The sequence below is a fragment of the Oncorhynchus kisutch genome, linkage group LG17 (assembly GCF_002021735.2).
Source record: "Oncorhynchus kisutch isolate 150728-3 linkage group LG17, Okis_V2, whole genome shotgun sequence".
Taxonomy (NCBI): Eukaryota; Metazoa; Chordata; class Actinopteri; order Salmoniformes; family Salmonidae; genus Oncorhynchus; species Oncorhynchus kisutch.
This window is the reverse complement of record NC_034190.2, coordinates 74,768,876-74,786,775: the sequence shown is the minus strand read 5'-3', so window position 1 is coordinate 74,786,775 and position 17,900 is coordinate 74,768,876. Positions and strand designations below refer to the sequence as shown.

Below are 17,900 nucleotides of genomic sequence, written 5' to 3'. Positions count from 1 at the left end.
GTAATAACCAACGAGTAATCTAACCTAACAATTTCACAACAACTACCTTATACACACAAGTGTAAAGGGATGAAGAATATGTACATAAAAATATATGAGTGAGTGATGGTACAGAACTGCATAGGCAAGATGCAGTAGGTGGTATAGAGTACAGTATATACATATGAGATGAGTAATGTATGGTATGTAAATATTATGTTAAGTGGCATTGTTTAAAGTGGCTAGTGATTTTTCCATTATTAAAGTGGCTGGAGTTGAGTCAGTATGTTGGCAGCAGCCACTCAATGTTAGTGGTGGCTGTTTAAAACCTCTTGAGCCTATGGGGGCGCTATTCCATTTTTGGATAAAAAGACGTTCCCGTTTTAAGCACAATATTTTGTCCCAAAAAGATGCTCGACTATGCATGGAATTGGTAGCTTTGGAAAGAAGACACTCTGACGTTTCCAGAACTGCAAAGATTTTCACTGTGAGTGCCCCAGAACTCATGCTACAGGCGAAACCAAGATGTTTCTGCAACCAGGAAATGAACAGGATTTCTGAGGCTCCGATTTGCATCATCTCCTTATATGGCTGTGAATGCGACAGGAATGAGCCTACCCTTTCTATCGTTTCCCCAAGGGGTCTGGAGCATTGTGACGTATTTGCAGGCATATCATTGGAAGATTGACCATAAGAGACTACATTTTCCAAGTGTCCGCACGGTGTCCTGCGTGGAAATTGGTGCGCAAAACTCAGGTGCTGTTATTTTTCCATGGGATTCTGAGAAAAAACCATGCTTCCACGAACGGCATATCAATGAAGAGATATGTGAAAAAACACCTTGAGGATTTATTCAAACAACGTTTGCCATGTTTCGGTCGATATTATGGAGTTAATTCGGAAAAAAGTTTGACGTTTTGGTGACTGAGTTTTCGGTTCGTTTCGGTAGCCAAATGTGTAGTAACAAAACGGAGCGATTTGTCCTACACAAAGAATCTTTCAGGAAAAACTGGACATCTGCTATGTAACTGAGAGTCTCCTCATTGAAACATCTGAAGTTCTTCAAAGGTAAATTATTTTATTTGATTCCTTTGCTGGTTTTTGTGAAAATGTTATGTGCTAAATGCTACGCTAAATGCTAAGCTAGCCATCAACACTCTTACACAAATGATTGATTTTCTATGGTTCAAAAGCATATTTTGAAAATCTGAGATGACAGTGTTGTTAAGAAAAGGCTAAGCTTGAGAGCAGGCATATTTATTTCATTTCATTTGCGATTTTTAGAAATCGTTAACGTTGCGTTATGGTAATGAGCCTGAGGGTGTAGTCACGCTCCCGGATCCGGTATCGGTAGTTCAGAGAGGTTAACAGTCTGATGGCCTTGAGATAGAAGCTGTTTTTCAGTCTTTCTGTCCCTGCTTTGATGCACCTGTACTGACCTCGCCTTCTGGATGATAGCGGGGTGAACAGGCAGTGGCTCGGGTGGTAGTTGTCCTTGATGATCTTTATGGCCTTCCCCCCGGTGATTCGTTGTGCAGACCTCACTACCCTCTGGCGAGCCTTATGGTTGTGGTCGGAGCAGTTGCCGTACCAGGCGGTGATACAGCCCGACAGGATGCTCTCGATTGTGCATCTGTAAAGGTTTGTGAGTGCTTCTGGTGACAAGCCGAATTTCTTCAGCCTCCTGAGGTTGAATAGGCGCTGTTGCGCCTTCTTCACCACGCTGTCTGTGTGGGTGGACCAATTCAGTTTGTCAGTGATGTGTACGCCGAGGAACTTAAAACTTACTACCCTCTCCACTCTGTCCCGTCGATGTGGATAGGGGGGTGATCCCTCTGCTGTTTCCTGAAGTCCACGATCATCTCCTTTGTTTTGTTGACGTTGAGTGTGAGGTTATTTTCCTGACACCACACCCCGAGGGCCCTCACTTCCTCCTTGTAGGCCGTGTTGTTGTTGTTTGATTGCCTTGCCTTGCTGTTTGTATTCGGTCATGTTTCCGGTCACCTTGCCCTGGTTAAAAGCAGTGGTTCGCGCTTTCAGTTTCGCGCGAATACTGCCTTCAATCCACGGATTCTGGCATCGCCGATGCACTTGCTACTAAACTCGCTCACCGAATCAGCGTATTCGTCAATGTTGTTGTTTGACTCAATGGGAACATATCCCAATCCATGTGATCGAAGCAATCTTGAAGCGTGGAATCAGATTGGTCGGACCAGCGTTGAACAGACCTGTTTTAGTCTCTGTCTATAGGCTGGGAGCAACAAAATGTCGTGGTCAGCTTTTCCAAAAGGAGGGCAGGGGAGGGCCTTATATGCGTTGCGGAAGTTAGAATAACAATGATCCAGGGTTTTACCAGCCCTGGTAGCAGAATCGATATGCTGACTCTAAAGACAACCAGTACCTAAGGACTAGTGTGTATTACTATATCTAACTCTAAAGACAACCAGTACCTAAAAACAAGCGTGTATTACTATATCTAACCCTAAAGACTAGTATGTATTACTATATCTAACCCTAAAGACAACCAGTACCTAAATACTAGTGTGTATTACTATATCTAACCCTAAAGACTAGTGTGTATTACTATATCTAACCCTAAAGACAAGTGTGTATTTATTTACTGTAAGCAATAAGCCCCAAGGGGTTGTGATCCAACATACCACAAACCCCTGAGGTGCCTTAATGCTAATAAATGTTTTGTCATACCCCTGGTATAAGGTGTGATATACCACAGCTGTCAGCCAATCAGCATCAGGGCTCGAAATATCCAGCATATAATGAAGCAATAAAGCACAAGGGGGTGTGGTATATAGCCAATATACCACGGCTAAGGGCTGTTCTTTGGCACGATGCAACCACAATTCCTTGAGGTGCCTTATTGATATTACAAACTGTTTACCAACGTAATTACATCACCCATCTGACAGAGCCGTGCTGCTACAGTACTGACAACATCACCTATCTGACAGAGCCGCGCTGCTACAGTACTGACAACATCACCTATCTGACAGAGCCGTGCTGCTACAGTACTGACAACATCACCTATCTGACAGAGCAGTGCTGCTACAGTACTGACAACATTACCTATCTGACAGAGCCGTGCTGCTACTGTACTGACTACATTACCTATCTGACAGAGCCGTGCTGCTACTGTACTGACTACATTACCTATCTGACAGAGCCGTGCTGCTACAGTACTGACAACATTACCTATCTGACAGAGCCGTGCTGCTACAGTACTGACAACATCACCTATCTGACAGAGCAGTGCTGCTACAGTACTGACAACATTACCTATCTGACAGAGCCGTGCTGCTACTGTACTGACTACATTACCTATCTGACAGAGCCGTGCTGCTACTGTACTGACTACATAACCTATCTGACAGAGCCGTGCTGCTACAGTACTGACAACATTACCTATCTGACAGAGCCGTGCTGCTACAGTACTGACAACATTACCTATCTGACAGAGCCGTGCTGCTACTGTACTGACAACATTACCTATCTGACAGAGCCGTGCTGCTACTGTACTGACTACATTACCTATCTGGCAAAGCCGTGCTGCTACTGTACTGACTACATTACCTATCTGACAGAGCCGTGCTGCTACTGTACTGACTACATTACCTATCTGACAGAGCCGCGCTGCTACTGTACTGACAACATTACCTATCTGACAGAGCCGCTCTGCTACAGTACTGACAAAATTACCTATCTGACAGAGCAGCGCTACTACTGTACTGACAACATTACCTATCTGACAGAGCCGTGCTGCTACAGTACTGACAACATCACCTATCTGACAGAGCCGTGCTGCTACTGTACTGACTACATTACCTATCTGACAGAGCCGCGCTGCTACAGAACTGACAACATTACCTATCTGACAGAGCCGTGCTGCTACTGTACTGACTACATTACCTATCTGACAGAGCCGCGCTGCTACAGTACTGACAACATTACCTATCTGACAGAGCCGCGCTGCTACAGTACTGACAACAGACAAACAAGCCCTCTTTCTCTTCTTGTGTTCTCATTTTTTACTAGTCTTCTTTCGTCCTCTCGTTCTTTCTCAGCATAGCTGGTTGTTCAGCCTCTCCTCTAGCTATCTGTGGAATCAGAATTTGGGGCCAGATGTGACACCTGAATAGGCTATAACGGACGATAAAACTACAGACATCGCTGTCAGGCCCTTAACATCAAGTAGAATTGGCTGCTTTTAATGAGAACTGAGTTGGTTCCCAGCGACAGCGACGGCCATCATTTTGTATTATAGTTTTGCTTGGTTTCAACAAATCAATACAACATCAAGGACAAGACTGGATTGACATTTTACAATACAAGCTTAGGGCCAGAATTTGGTGGAATACTGATATGGAATATTGTTGCAGCCAACTTCAATGTCAGAGATGGACTCCTCTCTCAATGCCATAGTCTCTAGGAAGAAGTGTTTGTGTTTGTAATCTTGGATCATTAAAACTCAGGAACTACATCCCTGATTCTGAATCATCCCTCCTATGAGATCATAGTCTTGGGTGTTCTGGCCCAGATGAAAGGGACTGTACATACTAACAAATAAAGCAAAACATTTTATAACTCAAGTACAAACTGCTTAGGGAATCTCCATCAATTGATGCTGCCTTCTCGTCAAGGACACAAATGGTCCCTTTGTCTATCAAAGCTGAACAGAGAGATGTTTAACTGCATTCTTTTCAAGAAACGACAGCCCAGACAGACACAGATGCATTGTTTAAGATTCTAAATCTTATGTGCTCCGTTAACTGCTGTGTGTCATTGAGAACGCTTCAGTGAACCTGTCAGTCGTCTTATTGAAGAGTCAATGTGGTTCTGAGTGATAAGGTTTAACAGTAGGAGAGTGTACAGGCAGAGAGTCAGGGTGTCATAGACGATGTTACTGCTATGTCTCCTATTATCAGTCTGCCATTATAATTACCATCAGGATTATAGATCATTAGTAGTCAGAAGAATCAACACCGCCTTGTGTCTCTGGAGGACAGAACAGAATAAAATACAATACAAATATGCTTTGCAACAAAGAACTGTGGTGAAATGCTGATGATGAAGAATAGTGGTGGGGGCTTTGGGTAACAGTAGTAGTGGTGGGGGCCAGGGAAATGGGACAGATGGGACTGAGGTAATGAAGGTCTTGGTGCCCATGCTGGATGGCCTCATCCTGGTGATGGGCCTGGTGGGTCACTGCCTGGTCATGTCCACCCTTGCTGGCTGGAGAAGGAGGCGATTGATTGATTGACTGATTGATTGATTTCGTACAGTTAAAAACTATTTAAAACTAGAAAGAAAGAACCCAGAGGACGAGCGTTAAAAACACTTATTTCATGTTGCCAGGATATCCATGATCCATTCTAGTGTTGCACCTACAGTGCATTCGGAAAGTATTCAGACCCCTTGACTTTTTCCATATTTTGTTATGTTACAACCTTATTCTAAAATGGATAATAAAACAATTTTCCTCATCATTCTACACACAATACACCATAATGACAAAGCAAATACATTTTTCTTTAAATGTTTGCACATTTATTAAAAATGAAAACAGAAATACCTTATTTACATAGGTGTTCAGACCTTTTGCTATGAGACTCGAAATTTAACTCAGGTGCATCCTGTTTCCATTGATCATCCTTGTGATGTTTCTACGAACATGTGGTAAATTCAATTGATTGGACATGTTTTGGAAAGGCACACACCTGTCTATATAAGGTCCCACAGTTGACAGTACATGTCGAGCAAAAACCAAACTAAGGAATTGTCTGTAGAGCTCCGAGACAGGATTGTGTCGAGGTACAGATCTGGGGAAGAGTACCAAAACATTTCTGTAGCATTGAAGGTCCCCAACAATCCAGTTTCCTCAATTATTCTTAAATGGAAGAAGTTTGGAACCACCAAGACTCTTCCTAGAGTTGACCGCTCGGCCAAACTGAGCAATTTGTGGAGACGGGCCTTGGTCAGGGAGGTGACAAAGATGCCGATGGTCACTCTGATGGAGCTCCAGAGGTCCTCTGTGGAGATGAGAGAACTATCTCTGCAGCACTCCGCCAATCAGGCCTTTATGGTAGTGTGGCAAGACGGAAGCCACTTCTCACTAAAAGGCACATGAAAGCCTGCTTAGAGTTTGCCAAAAGGCACCTAAAGGACTTTCAGACCATGAGAAACAAGATTCTCTGGTCTGATGAAACCAAGATTGAACTCTTTGTCCTGAATGCCAAGCTTCACGTCTGGAGGAACCCTGGCACCATCCCTACAGTGAAGCATGGTGGTGGCAGCATCATGCTGTGGGAACTTTTTTCAGAGGCAGGGACTTCGAGACTAGTCAGGATTGAGGGAAAGATGAACAGAGCAAAGTACAGAGAGACCCCTGCTCCCGAGCACTCAGGACCTCAGACTGGGGCGAAGGTTCACCTTCCAACAGGACAATGACCCTAATTACACAGCCAAGACAACGCAGGAGTGGCTCCGGGACAAGTCTCTGAATATCCTTGAGTGGAAGAGCCAGAGCCTGGACTTAAACACAATCGAACATCTCTGGAGAGACCTGGAAATAGCTGTGCAGCGAGGCTCTCCATCCACCCAGACAGAGCTTGAGAGGATCTGAAGAATTGGAGAAACTCCCCAAATACAGATGTGCCAAGCTTGTAGCGTCATACCCAAGAAGACTCTAAGCTGTAATCGCTACCAAAGGTGCTTCAACAAAGTACTGAGTAAAGGGTCTGAATACTTATGGAAATTAGATATTTTAGTACCTTTAGGGTCATGTAAAACCCACAGGTACTGATGTGACCCCACAGTACGTCCGGCTACCACTCGGTGGCCATCTTTATCTACCTAAAGGCGTCCTCTGCAACGTTGGTTAACCCCGTCCTCTACGTGTTCATGTCCAATAAGTTCAGCAGGGATCTGATGGAGCTAGGGAGGGTTGCAGGGGGGTGTACAGGTGTGGTGGGGGGCAGGGACATGGTGCAGCACTGTGGAGCTAGATACTTCACCACTAACCCTACCCGGATTCTAAGGGTTACTAACTATGGACCCTCTATGGACACTCTATGGATATTTAATGAAAATGAACAGACCATCTATGGATATTTGATAAACCTTCTATGGATCCTAGAAAAACATGCTTGGTTTGAAGAAGATCTGTCTTACAACCTATTCAACATCTTTTCATTTCAATAAACACAATCAGCTCAGCTCAACTCAGGCCATTAGCTTTTTCCTCTTCATCATATCACAAACTGATCAGAGCTGTATGTGTACGAGTGTGTGATCTGGCCTACAAAGTAATGGTCTTGCTCAATTGTAGAAAGGATTAGCAAGAATGTTTTGTCACTTGTGGACAATATAAATATAAAAAAGAGAGTTGCACACTGTATATATAAACTCCCAGAAACGTTGGTATTTTACCCAATAAATGACTGGGACTTTATATATAGATAGAGCGTGGACTGTCTTTATGTATAGATAGAGCGTGGACTCTCTTTATGTATAGATAGAGCGTGGACTCTCTTTATGTATAGATAGAGCGTGGACTCTCTATATGTATAGATAGAGCATGGACTCTCTTTATATATAGATAGAGCATGGACTCTCTTTATGTATAGATAGAGCGTGGACTGTCTTTATGTATAGATAGAGCGTGGACTCTCTTTATGTATAGATAGAGCGTGGACTCTCTATATGTATAGATAGAGCGTGGACTCTCTATGTATAGATAGAGCATGGACTCTCTATATGTATAGATAGAGCGTGGACTCTCTTTATATATAGATAGAGCGTGGACTCTCTATATGTATAGATAGAGCGTGGACTCTCTTTATGTATAGATAGAGCGTGGACTCTCTTTATGTATAGATAGAGCGTGGACTCTCTATATGTATAGATAGAGCGTGGACTCTCTATATGTATAGATAGAGCGTGGACTCTCTATATGTATAGATAGAGCGTGGACTCTCTTTATATATAGATAGAGCGTGGACTCTCTATATGTATAGATAGAGCGTGGACTCTCTATATGTATAGATAGAGCGTGGACTCTCTTTATATATAGATAGAGCGTGGACTCTCTTTATGTATAGATAGAGCGTGGACTCTCTTTATGTATAGATAGAGCGTGGACTCTCTATATGTATAGATAGAGCGTGGACTCTCTATATGTATAGATAGAGCATGGACTCTCTTTATATATAGATAGAGCATGGACTCTCTTTATGTATAGATAGAGCGTGGACTGTCTTTATGTATAGATAGAGCGTGGACTCTCTTTATGTATAGATAGAGCGTGGACTCTCTATATGTATAGATAGAGCGTGGACTCTCTATGTATAGATAGAGCATGGACTCTCTATATGTATAGATAGAGCGTGGACTCTCTTTATATATAGATAGAGCGTGGACTCTCTATATGTATAGATAGAGCGTGGACTCTCTTTATGTATAGATAGAGCGTGGACTCTCTTTATGTATAGATAGAGCGTGGACTCTCTATATGTATAGATAGAGCGTGGACTCTCTATATGTATAGATAGAGCATGGACTCTCTATATGTATAGATAGAGCGTGGACTCTCTTTATATATAGATAGAGCGTGGACTCTCTATATGTATAGATAGAGCGTGGACTCTCTTTATGTATAGATAGAGCGTGGACTCTCTTTATGTATAGATAGAGCGTGGACTCTCTTTATATATAGATAGAGCGTGGACTCTCTTTATGTATAGATAGAGCGTGGACTCTCTATATGTATAGATAGAGCGTGGACTCTCTATATGTATAGATAGAGCGTGGACTCTCTTTATATATAGATAGAGCGTGGACTCTCTTTATGTATAGATAGAGCGTGGACTCTCTTTATGTATAGATAGAGCGTGGACTCTCTTTATGTATAGATAGAGCGTGGACTGTCTTTATGTATAGATAGAGCGTGGACTGTCTTTATGTATAGATAGAGCGTGGACTGTCTTTATGTATAGATAGAGCGTGGACTCTCTTTATGTATAGATAGAGCGTGGACTCTCTTTATGTATATAGATAGAGCGTGGACTCTCTTTATGTATAGATAGAGCGTGGACTGTCTTTATGTATAGATAGAGCGTGGACTCTCTATATGTATATAGATAGAGCGTGGACTCTCTTTATATATAGATAGAGCGTGGACTCTCTTTATGTATATAGATAGAGCATGGACTCTCTTTATGTATATAGATAGAGCGTGGACTCTCTTTATATATAGATAGAGCGTGGACTCTCTTTATGTATATAGATAGAGCGTGGACTCTCTTTATATATAGATAGAGCGTGGACTCTCTTTATGTATTTGTATAGCTAACAGTTTATTCGCCGTTAGTCAACACCTCTACACAGAAACATTTCTCTGGGTGTGCGCCAGCTCATTCTTTTTAACATAACAGACTAAACATTAGTACTCACTCTCTACAACCTTCTGCAGTTCTGATCCATCATCGTTGATCTGCTGGATGTTTCCAAAGTGTATGTCACTGAAGAAGATCCGGTTGGCTCCCCTCCCCCCTCCTCCGCGGTAGTCAAAGGTCAGGGCAATGACGTTTTTCATGTGTTCCGGGTCCTCAAAGGGCTTGATGGGGGCGTTCAGGTTGGTCTCGTCTGACAGGTGGATACTCTTCAGAATGGTCCGCTCCGAGTACAGCAGGTAGCCGTCATAGTCGCGGCAACTGTGGCTGTCCTCGGCCAGCATGCCGTGTGCGCAGGCGCAGGTTCGCTCCCCGTTGCCGCGGTAAAGGCAGAGCTGTTCGCAGCCGCCATTGTTGTTTTTACAGACGTTGGTGCCTGAGGGAGAACACACACACTGGTCACACACATCATTCTCATAGACACACACTGATTAGACACATCAGTCTCAGACACACACTGATTAGACACATCAGTCTCAGACACACACTGATTAGACACATCAGTCTCATAGACACACCAGTCTCATACAACTAAACACAGCACACCAGGGTTAGAGAGAATTCCATTTCAATTCAATCCATTTCAATTCAGGGGTTAAGTGTTCTTACCTTGTTGCCTGTCTCTGTTGAAGACCTTGATGTCTTTCAGCTGTACACCGATGCCGGTCCTCAGATACACATATTCTGTAGCGTTGTCTTTGTTGCCTCTCTTGATGGAACCGTTGGCATGAGTCCTGGTCCAATACAACATACAAAACACTATCAGCCACTTTAAACAGGCTCGGAGGAAAAACAACAACATTTGTAGTAAATTAAACTTATGCAAAGGGGATACTGGATGAAGGCAACAATCTCACATACAAGACTGTCAGTCAATTTAAATAGGCTTTGAGGGAAATGTAATCCCATTGCATACTGTAGTCATACTGTTTCGTCAATGGTCAATGCTCCACATAGGAGCCAAGGTCTTCAGTCAAGTTAGTCAAACATACTACCGCAGTGCAGCAGGGGATATTAAGGGTTAAACACGGAGGAGATGACAGGGACAGCAGGCAGCTCACCTGTCACTCCAGTAGATGAAGCCCTCGAAGACGGACACAGCGAACATGTCCATATTGTTATTGGCCAGCACCAGCTCTCTGTTTTCTCCATTCTCCAGATTGATACGCTCTATCCTATCAGTCCGCGCATCACACCAGTACAACCGCTGCTCCTACACACAAACAATAAGAACAACAATGTCAAGCAAAAAAATATTCTGTTTTTTCGAAACAACAAGGTTGCAAAGAGGAGAAAAATACTGGATACGTGTGAATCCGAAAGAAGGATTTGTAAATAATCTGAAATGTGGATTTTGCTAATAAAATGAAACCTCAATGAATAAATTGTGTGTGTGTGTGTGTACTGTACCTTGTAGTCGATGGAGATTCCGTTGGGCCACATGATGCTGTCATTGACCAGGACCACTCTCTGAGAGCCGTCGAGACGGGCCCGCTCTATACGGGGGACCTGACCCCACTCTGTCCAGAATAGATACCTACAGACACACACACACACACACACACACACACACACACACACACACACACACACACACACTCATATGAGGTTGAAAGAAAGCAATGTTATTTTTGCTCTATATAGATTAAATATCACAATAAACACTTACTTACAATGTACCATCATATAACTAGCTACTGCTTGTAATTATTAATCAAAGTGCAAATATTGCTGGTTGCTGTAAGAATAATACACCATACTGTAGGTAACCATGTTATGACACATACAGCACTACACTATACACAGACAGACAAGGGCCAGCCCCAGTAGCCAAGCCCCAGTCCCAGCCCCAATAGCCAAGCCCCAGCCCCAGTAGCCAAGCCCCAGCCCCAATAGCCAAGCCCCAGTCCGAGTAGTCAAGCCCCAATAGCCAAGCCTCAGTCCAAGCCCCAGCCCCAGTAGCCAAGCCCCAGTCCCAATAGCCAAGCCCCAGTCCCAGCCCTAGTAGCCAAGCCCTAGTACACAAACCCCAGTCCCAGCCCCAATAGCCAAGTCTCAGTCCCAGTAGCCAAGCCCTAGCCCCTGTAGCCAAGCCCCAGTAGACGATCCCCAGTCCCAGCCCCCAGCCACAACAGCCAAGCCTCAGTCCCAGTAGCCAAGCCACCATCCCAGCCCCAATAGACAAGTCCTAGCCCCAGGAGCCAAGCCACCATCCCAGCCCCAATAGACAAGTCCTAGCCCTAGGATCCAAGCCCCAGCCCCAGGAGCCAAGCCCCAGTCCCAGTAGCCAAGCCCCAGTCCCAGCCCTAGTAGCAAAGCTCCAGTGCCAGCCCTAGTCCCAGTAGACAAGCCCCAGTCCCAGTAGCCAAGCCCCAGTCCCAGCCCTAGTAGCAAAGCTCCAGTGCCAGCCCTAGTCCCAGTAGACAAGCCCCAGTCCAAGCCCCCAGCCCCAAAAGCCAAGCCTCAGTCCCAGTAGCCAAGCCCCAGACTGAACCCAAATTACCAAGAACAGCTCCTGTAGCCAAGCCGCAGTAGACAATCCCCAGTCCCAGCCCCCAGCCCCAACAGCCAAGCCTCAGTCCCAGTTGCCAAGTCCCAGTTCCAGTAGCCAAGCCCCAGTCCCAGCTCCATTAACAAAGCCCCAGCCCCAATAGCCAAGTCCCAGTTGCCAAGCCCCAGCCCCAATAGCCAAGCCCCAGTTGCCAAGCCTCAGTCCAAGCCCTAGCCCCAGCAGCCAAGCCCCTCTCCCATTAGCAAAGCCCCAGTCCTAGACCTTGTAGCCAAACCCTGGTAGCCAAGCTCCAGTCTCAGCCCTAGTCCCATTAGACAAGCCCCAGTACCAGTCCCCAACCTCAGTCCCAGCCTCAGTCCCAGTCCAAGCCCCAGTCCCAGTAGCCAAGCCTTAGTCCCTAGCCACTCACCCTCTTTCTGGGTGGACAGTGATGGCACGGGGCTTGTCCAGACCCTGGGAGATGACCACATAGCGGAATGAACCATTGAGTCTGGCCACCTCGATCACGTCAAAGCCCTGGTCTGTCCAGTAGATGTTACCTGACAGGAGAGGGACAGGAGGGGTCGGTGTCAGTGTGTGTGTGCATGTGTGCGTGCATGATTTTGTATGATCTATGCATGTGTGTATCCATGTGTGTGTGTGCGTGCGTGCTTCTGTATGGTCCATGTATGTGTGTATCTATGTGTGTGTGTGTGTGTGTGTGTGTGTGTGTGTGTGTGTGTGTGTGTGTGTGCGCCTGTGGTTGTTCTCTGACCTGCTATCCAGTCCACAGTGATGCCCTCCACCCTGCCGATGCCATTTGTCACCACGTCTTCTCTCCAGGTCTGGTCTCTCTTAGCTCTGCTGATGGTGCTCAGGCCCATGTCCACCCAGTAGATGGTGTCATTGTCTACATGGCAGGATAGTGATGACGGTAAGTAACTGGATACAACAATCACTCAGGCAGGCACAGTGTAATAACAGTTCAGGTACACTTCACAGCATGGTTGGTGTGACTCCTCAAACCAAACTCTTGTATTGTTGTTGGTGGGTCCGTAGCAGTACACTCACCAGCATGGAAGTCGATGCCCACAGCCAGCGAGGTGCCAGACACGGGCACCAGGGCATCGGATTGATCAGATGGGTCAAGGGGGATTCCTCTAATGCCCTCATGCACTGAGTAGAGCAGGAAGGAGCCCATGCCTGGAGAGAGAGAACACATAACAGTTAATAACACTACTGTTAGAGTATACAGTATATATTGGGGCGTAGAACAGTGTAGCTAAATATAGGAAATACAGTATGAATGTCCATGCACCTGTCACCTTTTAAATATTTTGAATCATTTTGCAATGTAATGTGATTTGTGGATTTGAATAAAGTGTTTGTTACCCTCGCAGGACTGCTGCCCACTCTGGAGGCTGTAACCTGCGGTACACATACAGGCTCTGGTGCTCGGGGAGGTGGGCAGGCACAGCTGGGAACAGTCTCCATTCTTATTGCTACACAGGTTGATGCCTGGGACAACAGAGAATAAAAGACAGTTCAGAACAGCAAAACAATAATAACAAAACAGGACTTTTCAAAACCTCTCAGTCAAAAAGAAAAACATTTCTTATTCATTCAGTTGCATAGTGTCATTCGTTCATTAACTCATCTGAGTTGTACCTGTTAAGTTGGTAAGTGTGACACGGTCAGTGATATCCTACCTGTATCAGTCTGCATGCTGAGTGTGACACGGTCAGTGATATCCTACCTGTATCAGTCTGCATGCTGAGTGTGACACGGTCAGTGATATCCTACCTGTACCAGTCTGCATGCTCAGTGTGACACGGTCAGTGATATCCTACCTGTATCAGTCTGCATGCTCAGTGTGACACGGTCAGTGATATCCTACCTGTACCAGTCTGCATGCTGAGTGTGACACGGTCAGTGATATCCTACCTGTATCAGTCTGCATGCTCAGTGTGACACGGTCAGTGATATCCTACCTGTATCAGTCTGCATGCTGAGTGTGACACGGTCAGTGATATCCTACCTGTACCAGTCTGCATGCTCAGTGTGACACGGTCAGTGATATCCTACCTGTATCAGTCTGCATGCTCAGTGTGACACGGTCAGTGATATCCTACCTGTACCAGTCTGCATGCTGAGTGTGACACGGTCAGTGATATCCTACCTGTATCAGTCTGCATGCTCAGTGTGACACGGTAGTGATATCCTACCTGTATCAGTCTGCATGCTCAGTGTGACACGGTCAGTGATATCCTACCTGTATCAGTCTGCATGCTCTCGTTGTAGATCTTCATGTGCGTCATGGGAGAAGTGTTGTTACGTAGCACCTTCCAGTTCCCCCCGTCACTCTTATCACAGGTCCCTATCTGGTCTGTCCCCTGGTCGGCCCACCACAGCTTGTCTCCTACACACACACACACACACACACACACACGAACACACAGACACACGCACACACACACACACACGCACACACACACACACGCGGACACACACACACACGCGGACACACACACACACACACACACACACAGACGCACACACACACACGCACACACACAAAATGGACATTCAGTTTATTAAGAATTTGTGTTTTGGTGTTTTGTGTCAACCAGCCTCAAGCTCAAGCTTCAAGAAAATTCTCTCTCTCATGTAATCAATGGACAATAAAGCTTTTTCAAATTGAACTGAACACACACTATCTCTCAAAGTCACAACAGACAGGTATTTAAAGACACAATAGTGGGTTGAAGGATAACACTAAAGCAGGACACAACAGTCTGTTTCTCCCTTACCCATGATGGCCAGAGCAGAGGCCTTGGTCAGCTTGCCCGGTTTGACCCCGTCCAGGACCTCCAGGCCTGAGCCGTCCAACTTACAGCGACTGATGGTGCCGTTCTCTGAGCTGACCCAGTACAGCTGCTCACTGTCGTAGTCTACAGACAGGCCTGGAGGGGACAGAAAGGTTACAGTTAGCACAACACGATCACAGTCAGAATCTCTCTCTTCTTCACTCTCATACAGTCTGTCGTAGTCTACAGACAGGCCTGGTGGGGACAGAAAGGTTACAGTTAGCACAACACGATCACAGTCAGAATCTCTCTCTCTTTCACTCTCACACAGTCTATTGTAGTCTACAAACAGGCCTGGAGGGGACAGAAAGGTTACAGTTAGCACAACACGATCACAGTCAGAATCTCTCTCATACAGTCTATTGTAGTCTACAGACAGGCCTGGAGGGGACAGAAAGGTTACAGTTAGCACAACACGATCACAGTCAGAATCTCTCTCATACAGTCTATTGTAGTCTACAGACAGGCCTGGAGGGGACAGAAAGGTTACAGTTAGCACAACACGATCACAGTCAGAATCTCTCCCTCCTTCACTCTCATACAGTCTGTCGTAGTCTACAGACAGGCCTGGAGAGGACAAAAAGGACAGACACACCACTACTGAACATGGTCAACTCTCTCTCTCGCTCTCTCAAATTTTCTGTTACTCTGGCTCTCACTTTATTTCATGCTCTCAGCATTGTTTTACACAACACTCACCTATAGGGCTCCTCTGATTGGTGAAGAGCGTCGTATGGTTGCTGCCATCCATGTTGGCCACACTGATGTTGTCCCCATCGGTCCAGTACAGCTTTCTGGAGAAGGACACACACATGACATGTTACCATACATTAATCTTGGCTTGACTGTCACGTAACTGAAATCACAGTGACAACATCAACGTTCTTTTGCTGTCATTATGTTATTCCAAACTCCATTCCTACTCCTCTATTGTGCGTGCGTGCGTGTGTGTGTGTGCGTGCGTGTGTGTGTGTGCGTGTGTATCCCACTAACCCCAGTATAGGGTGCAGGACCAGACAGTGGGGTTTATCAAGGCCCTGGATGACAGCATTCTTAAAGGATCCGTCCAGTCTGGCCACGTTGATCTGTTTCTTATTGACATCATAGCTGGTCCAGAACAGGTTCCTAGACACCCAGTCTACTGCCAGACCATGGGCGTTGGGCAGGTCTGAAAAAACAAGCATACATACAGGCAATTTTAACTAAACCACAACTACATTAAATAAACAAATTCCTTGATCTAAAATTTGCCCAGTGGATTCCAAAGCAGTATTTGTTTTCTTTCGAAGACTTCATCTGCTCTTCATTGAGCTTGCCTTGAAAGAAAAGGACCCAAATCTGATCCCAAGATAAAGTGGTCTTCCTACCAGCAGACACCACAGTCTCCACTCCGGTCCCGTTGATGAAGGCTCTCTTGATTGTCTGGGTTCGAACATCTGACCAGTAGATCCGGTTCTCCAGAGCGTCATAGTCCACCACAGTCACGTTGTCTATGTCTGGCACCGTGAAGGAGATGATGTAGTTATAGTAGGGGTTGTCTATGTCCACTCCCCTGATCTCTGTCTGACGGGCATACAGCAGGAACTGACGGGTCTCTGGTAGGGGAGAGAATGGAGAGACAAGGGATACAGGGGAAGAGTTACCATCAACACATAACAAAGACAGTATTTCAACATATCCAAATGCTATGCAACAGCTGCTGGTCTAAAATGGAGCTATTCTCATTAAGAAGACAATCATCTGATTGTGTGTCTAAATTACAGCAAATTACACACACATTCAGACCCAGCTCAGACCCATTGGTCATCACTCAGCCCTCTGACTATGTGTGTGTATTGCTGTGTGTTCCTACCTTTGCAGGTGTGTTTGTCAGCCTGCAGCTTCATGAGGTGAGGACAGGCACAGGAGAAAGTCTGGTTGTAGCTGATCAGACACAGGTGAGAACAGGGGCTCTGCCCATCAGCGGTTGCACAAGGGTTAGGAGCTGAGGGGAAGAAGACATGTCAACCACTGTGATCAGCTCTCTCCTAGTGTTAACCACTGTGATCAGCTCTCTCCTAGTGTTAACCACTGTGATCAGCTCTCTCCTAGTGTTAACCACTGTGATCAGCTCTCTCCTAGTGTTAACCCCTGTGATCAGCTCTCTCCTAGTGTTAACCACTGTGATCAGCTCTCTCCTAGTGTTAACCACTGTGATCAGCTCTCTCCTAGTGTTAACCAGTGTGATCAGCTCTCTCCTAGTGTTAACCAGTGTGATCAGCTCTCTCCTAGTGTTAACCAGTGTGATCAGCTCTCTCCTAGTGTTAACCACTGTGATCAGCTCTCTCCTAGTGTTAACCACTGTGATCAGCTCTCTCCTAGTGTTAACCACTGTGATCAGCTCTCTCCTAGTGTTAACCACTGTGATCAGCTCTCTCCTAGTGTTAACCCCTGTGATCAGCTCTCTCCTAGTGTTAACCCCTGTGATCAGCTCTCTCCTAGTGTTAACCACTGTGATCAGCTCTCTCCTAGTGTTAACCACTGTGATCAGCTCTCTCCTAGTGTTAACCACTGTGATCAGCTCTCTCCTAGTGTTAACCAGTGTGATCAGCTCTCTCCTAGTGTTAACCACTGTGATCAGCTCTCTCCTAGTGTTAACCACTGTGATCAGCTCTCTCCTAGTGTTAACCAGTGTGATCAGCTCTCTCCTAGTGTTAACCACTGTGATCAGCTCTCTCCTAGTGTTAACCACTGTGATCAGCTCTCTCCTAGTGTTAACCACTGTGATCAGCTCTCTCCTAGTGTTAACCACTGTGATCAGCTCTCTCCTAGTGATAACCACTACTTTAATCAGTGTAGATGAAGGGAAGGAGACAGGTTAAAGGTTAAAAAAATTAAGCCAATTGAGACATGGATTGTGTATGTTTGCCATTCAGAGGGTGAATGGGTGAGATAAAATATTGAAATGCCTTTGAACGGGGTATGGTAGTAGGTGCCAGGCGCACTGGTTTGAGTATGTCAAGAACTGCAACGCTGCTGGGTTTTTCACCCTCAACAGTTTCCCGTGTGTATCAAGAACGTCCACCACACAAAGGACATCCAGCCAGCATTGGAGTCAAC

At 45.6% G+C, this 17,900-nt stretch overlaps 1 protein-coding gene across 3 annotated transcripts in view; it reads right to left on the bottom strand.

The window, feature by feature from the left end:
• LOC116354436 (low-density lipoprotein receptor-related protein 1-like) overlaps window positions 1-17,900 on the bottom strand; it is a 224,550-nt gene that overhangs the window by 58,296 nt on the left and 148,354 nt on the right. For all 3 annotated transcript variants that reach the window (XM_031794590.1, XM_031794591.1, XM_031794592.1), the window contains exons 29-42: window positions 16,654-16,785; window positions 16,169-16,396; window positions 15,795-15,969; window positions 15,501-15,595; window positions 14,745-14,897; window positions 14,207-14,353; window positions 13,327-13,452; window positions 13,006-13,137; window positions 12,710-12,844; window positions 12,365-12,494; window positions 10,854-10,980; window positions 10,505-10,656; window positions 10,053-10,177; window positions 9,445-9,819 (exon numbers count right to left, since the gene is read on the bottom strand). In XM_031794590.1, the coding sequence (XP_031650450.1) occupies window positions 9,445-9,819; window positions 10,053-10,177; window positions 10,505-10,656; window positions 10,854-10,980; window positions 12,365-12,494; window positions 12,710-12,844; window positions 13,006-13,137; window positions 13,327-13,452; window positions 14,207-14,353; window positions 14,745-14,897; window positions 15,501-15,595; window positions 15,795-15,969; window positions 16,169-16,396; window positions 16,654-16,785 (2,232 nt within the window). The remainder of the gene's footprint in view (window positions 1-9,444; window positions 9,820-10,052; window positions 10,178-10,504; window positions 10,657-10,853; window positions 10,981-12,364; window positions 12,495-12,709; window positions 12,845-13,005; window positions 13,138-13,326; window positions 13,453-14,206; window positions 14,354-14,744; window positions 14,898-15,500; window positions 15,596-15,794; window positions 15,970-16,168; window positions 16,397-16,653; window positions 16,786-17,900) is intronic.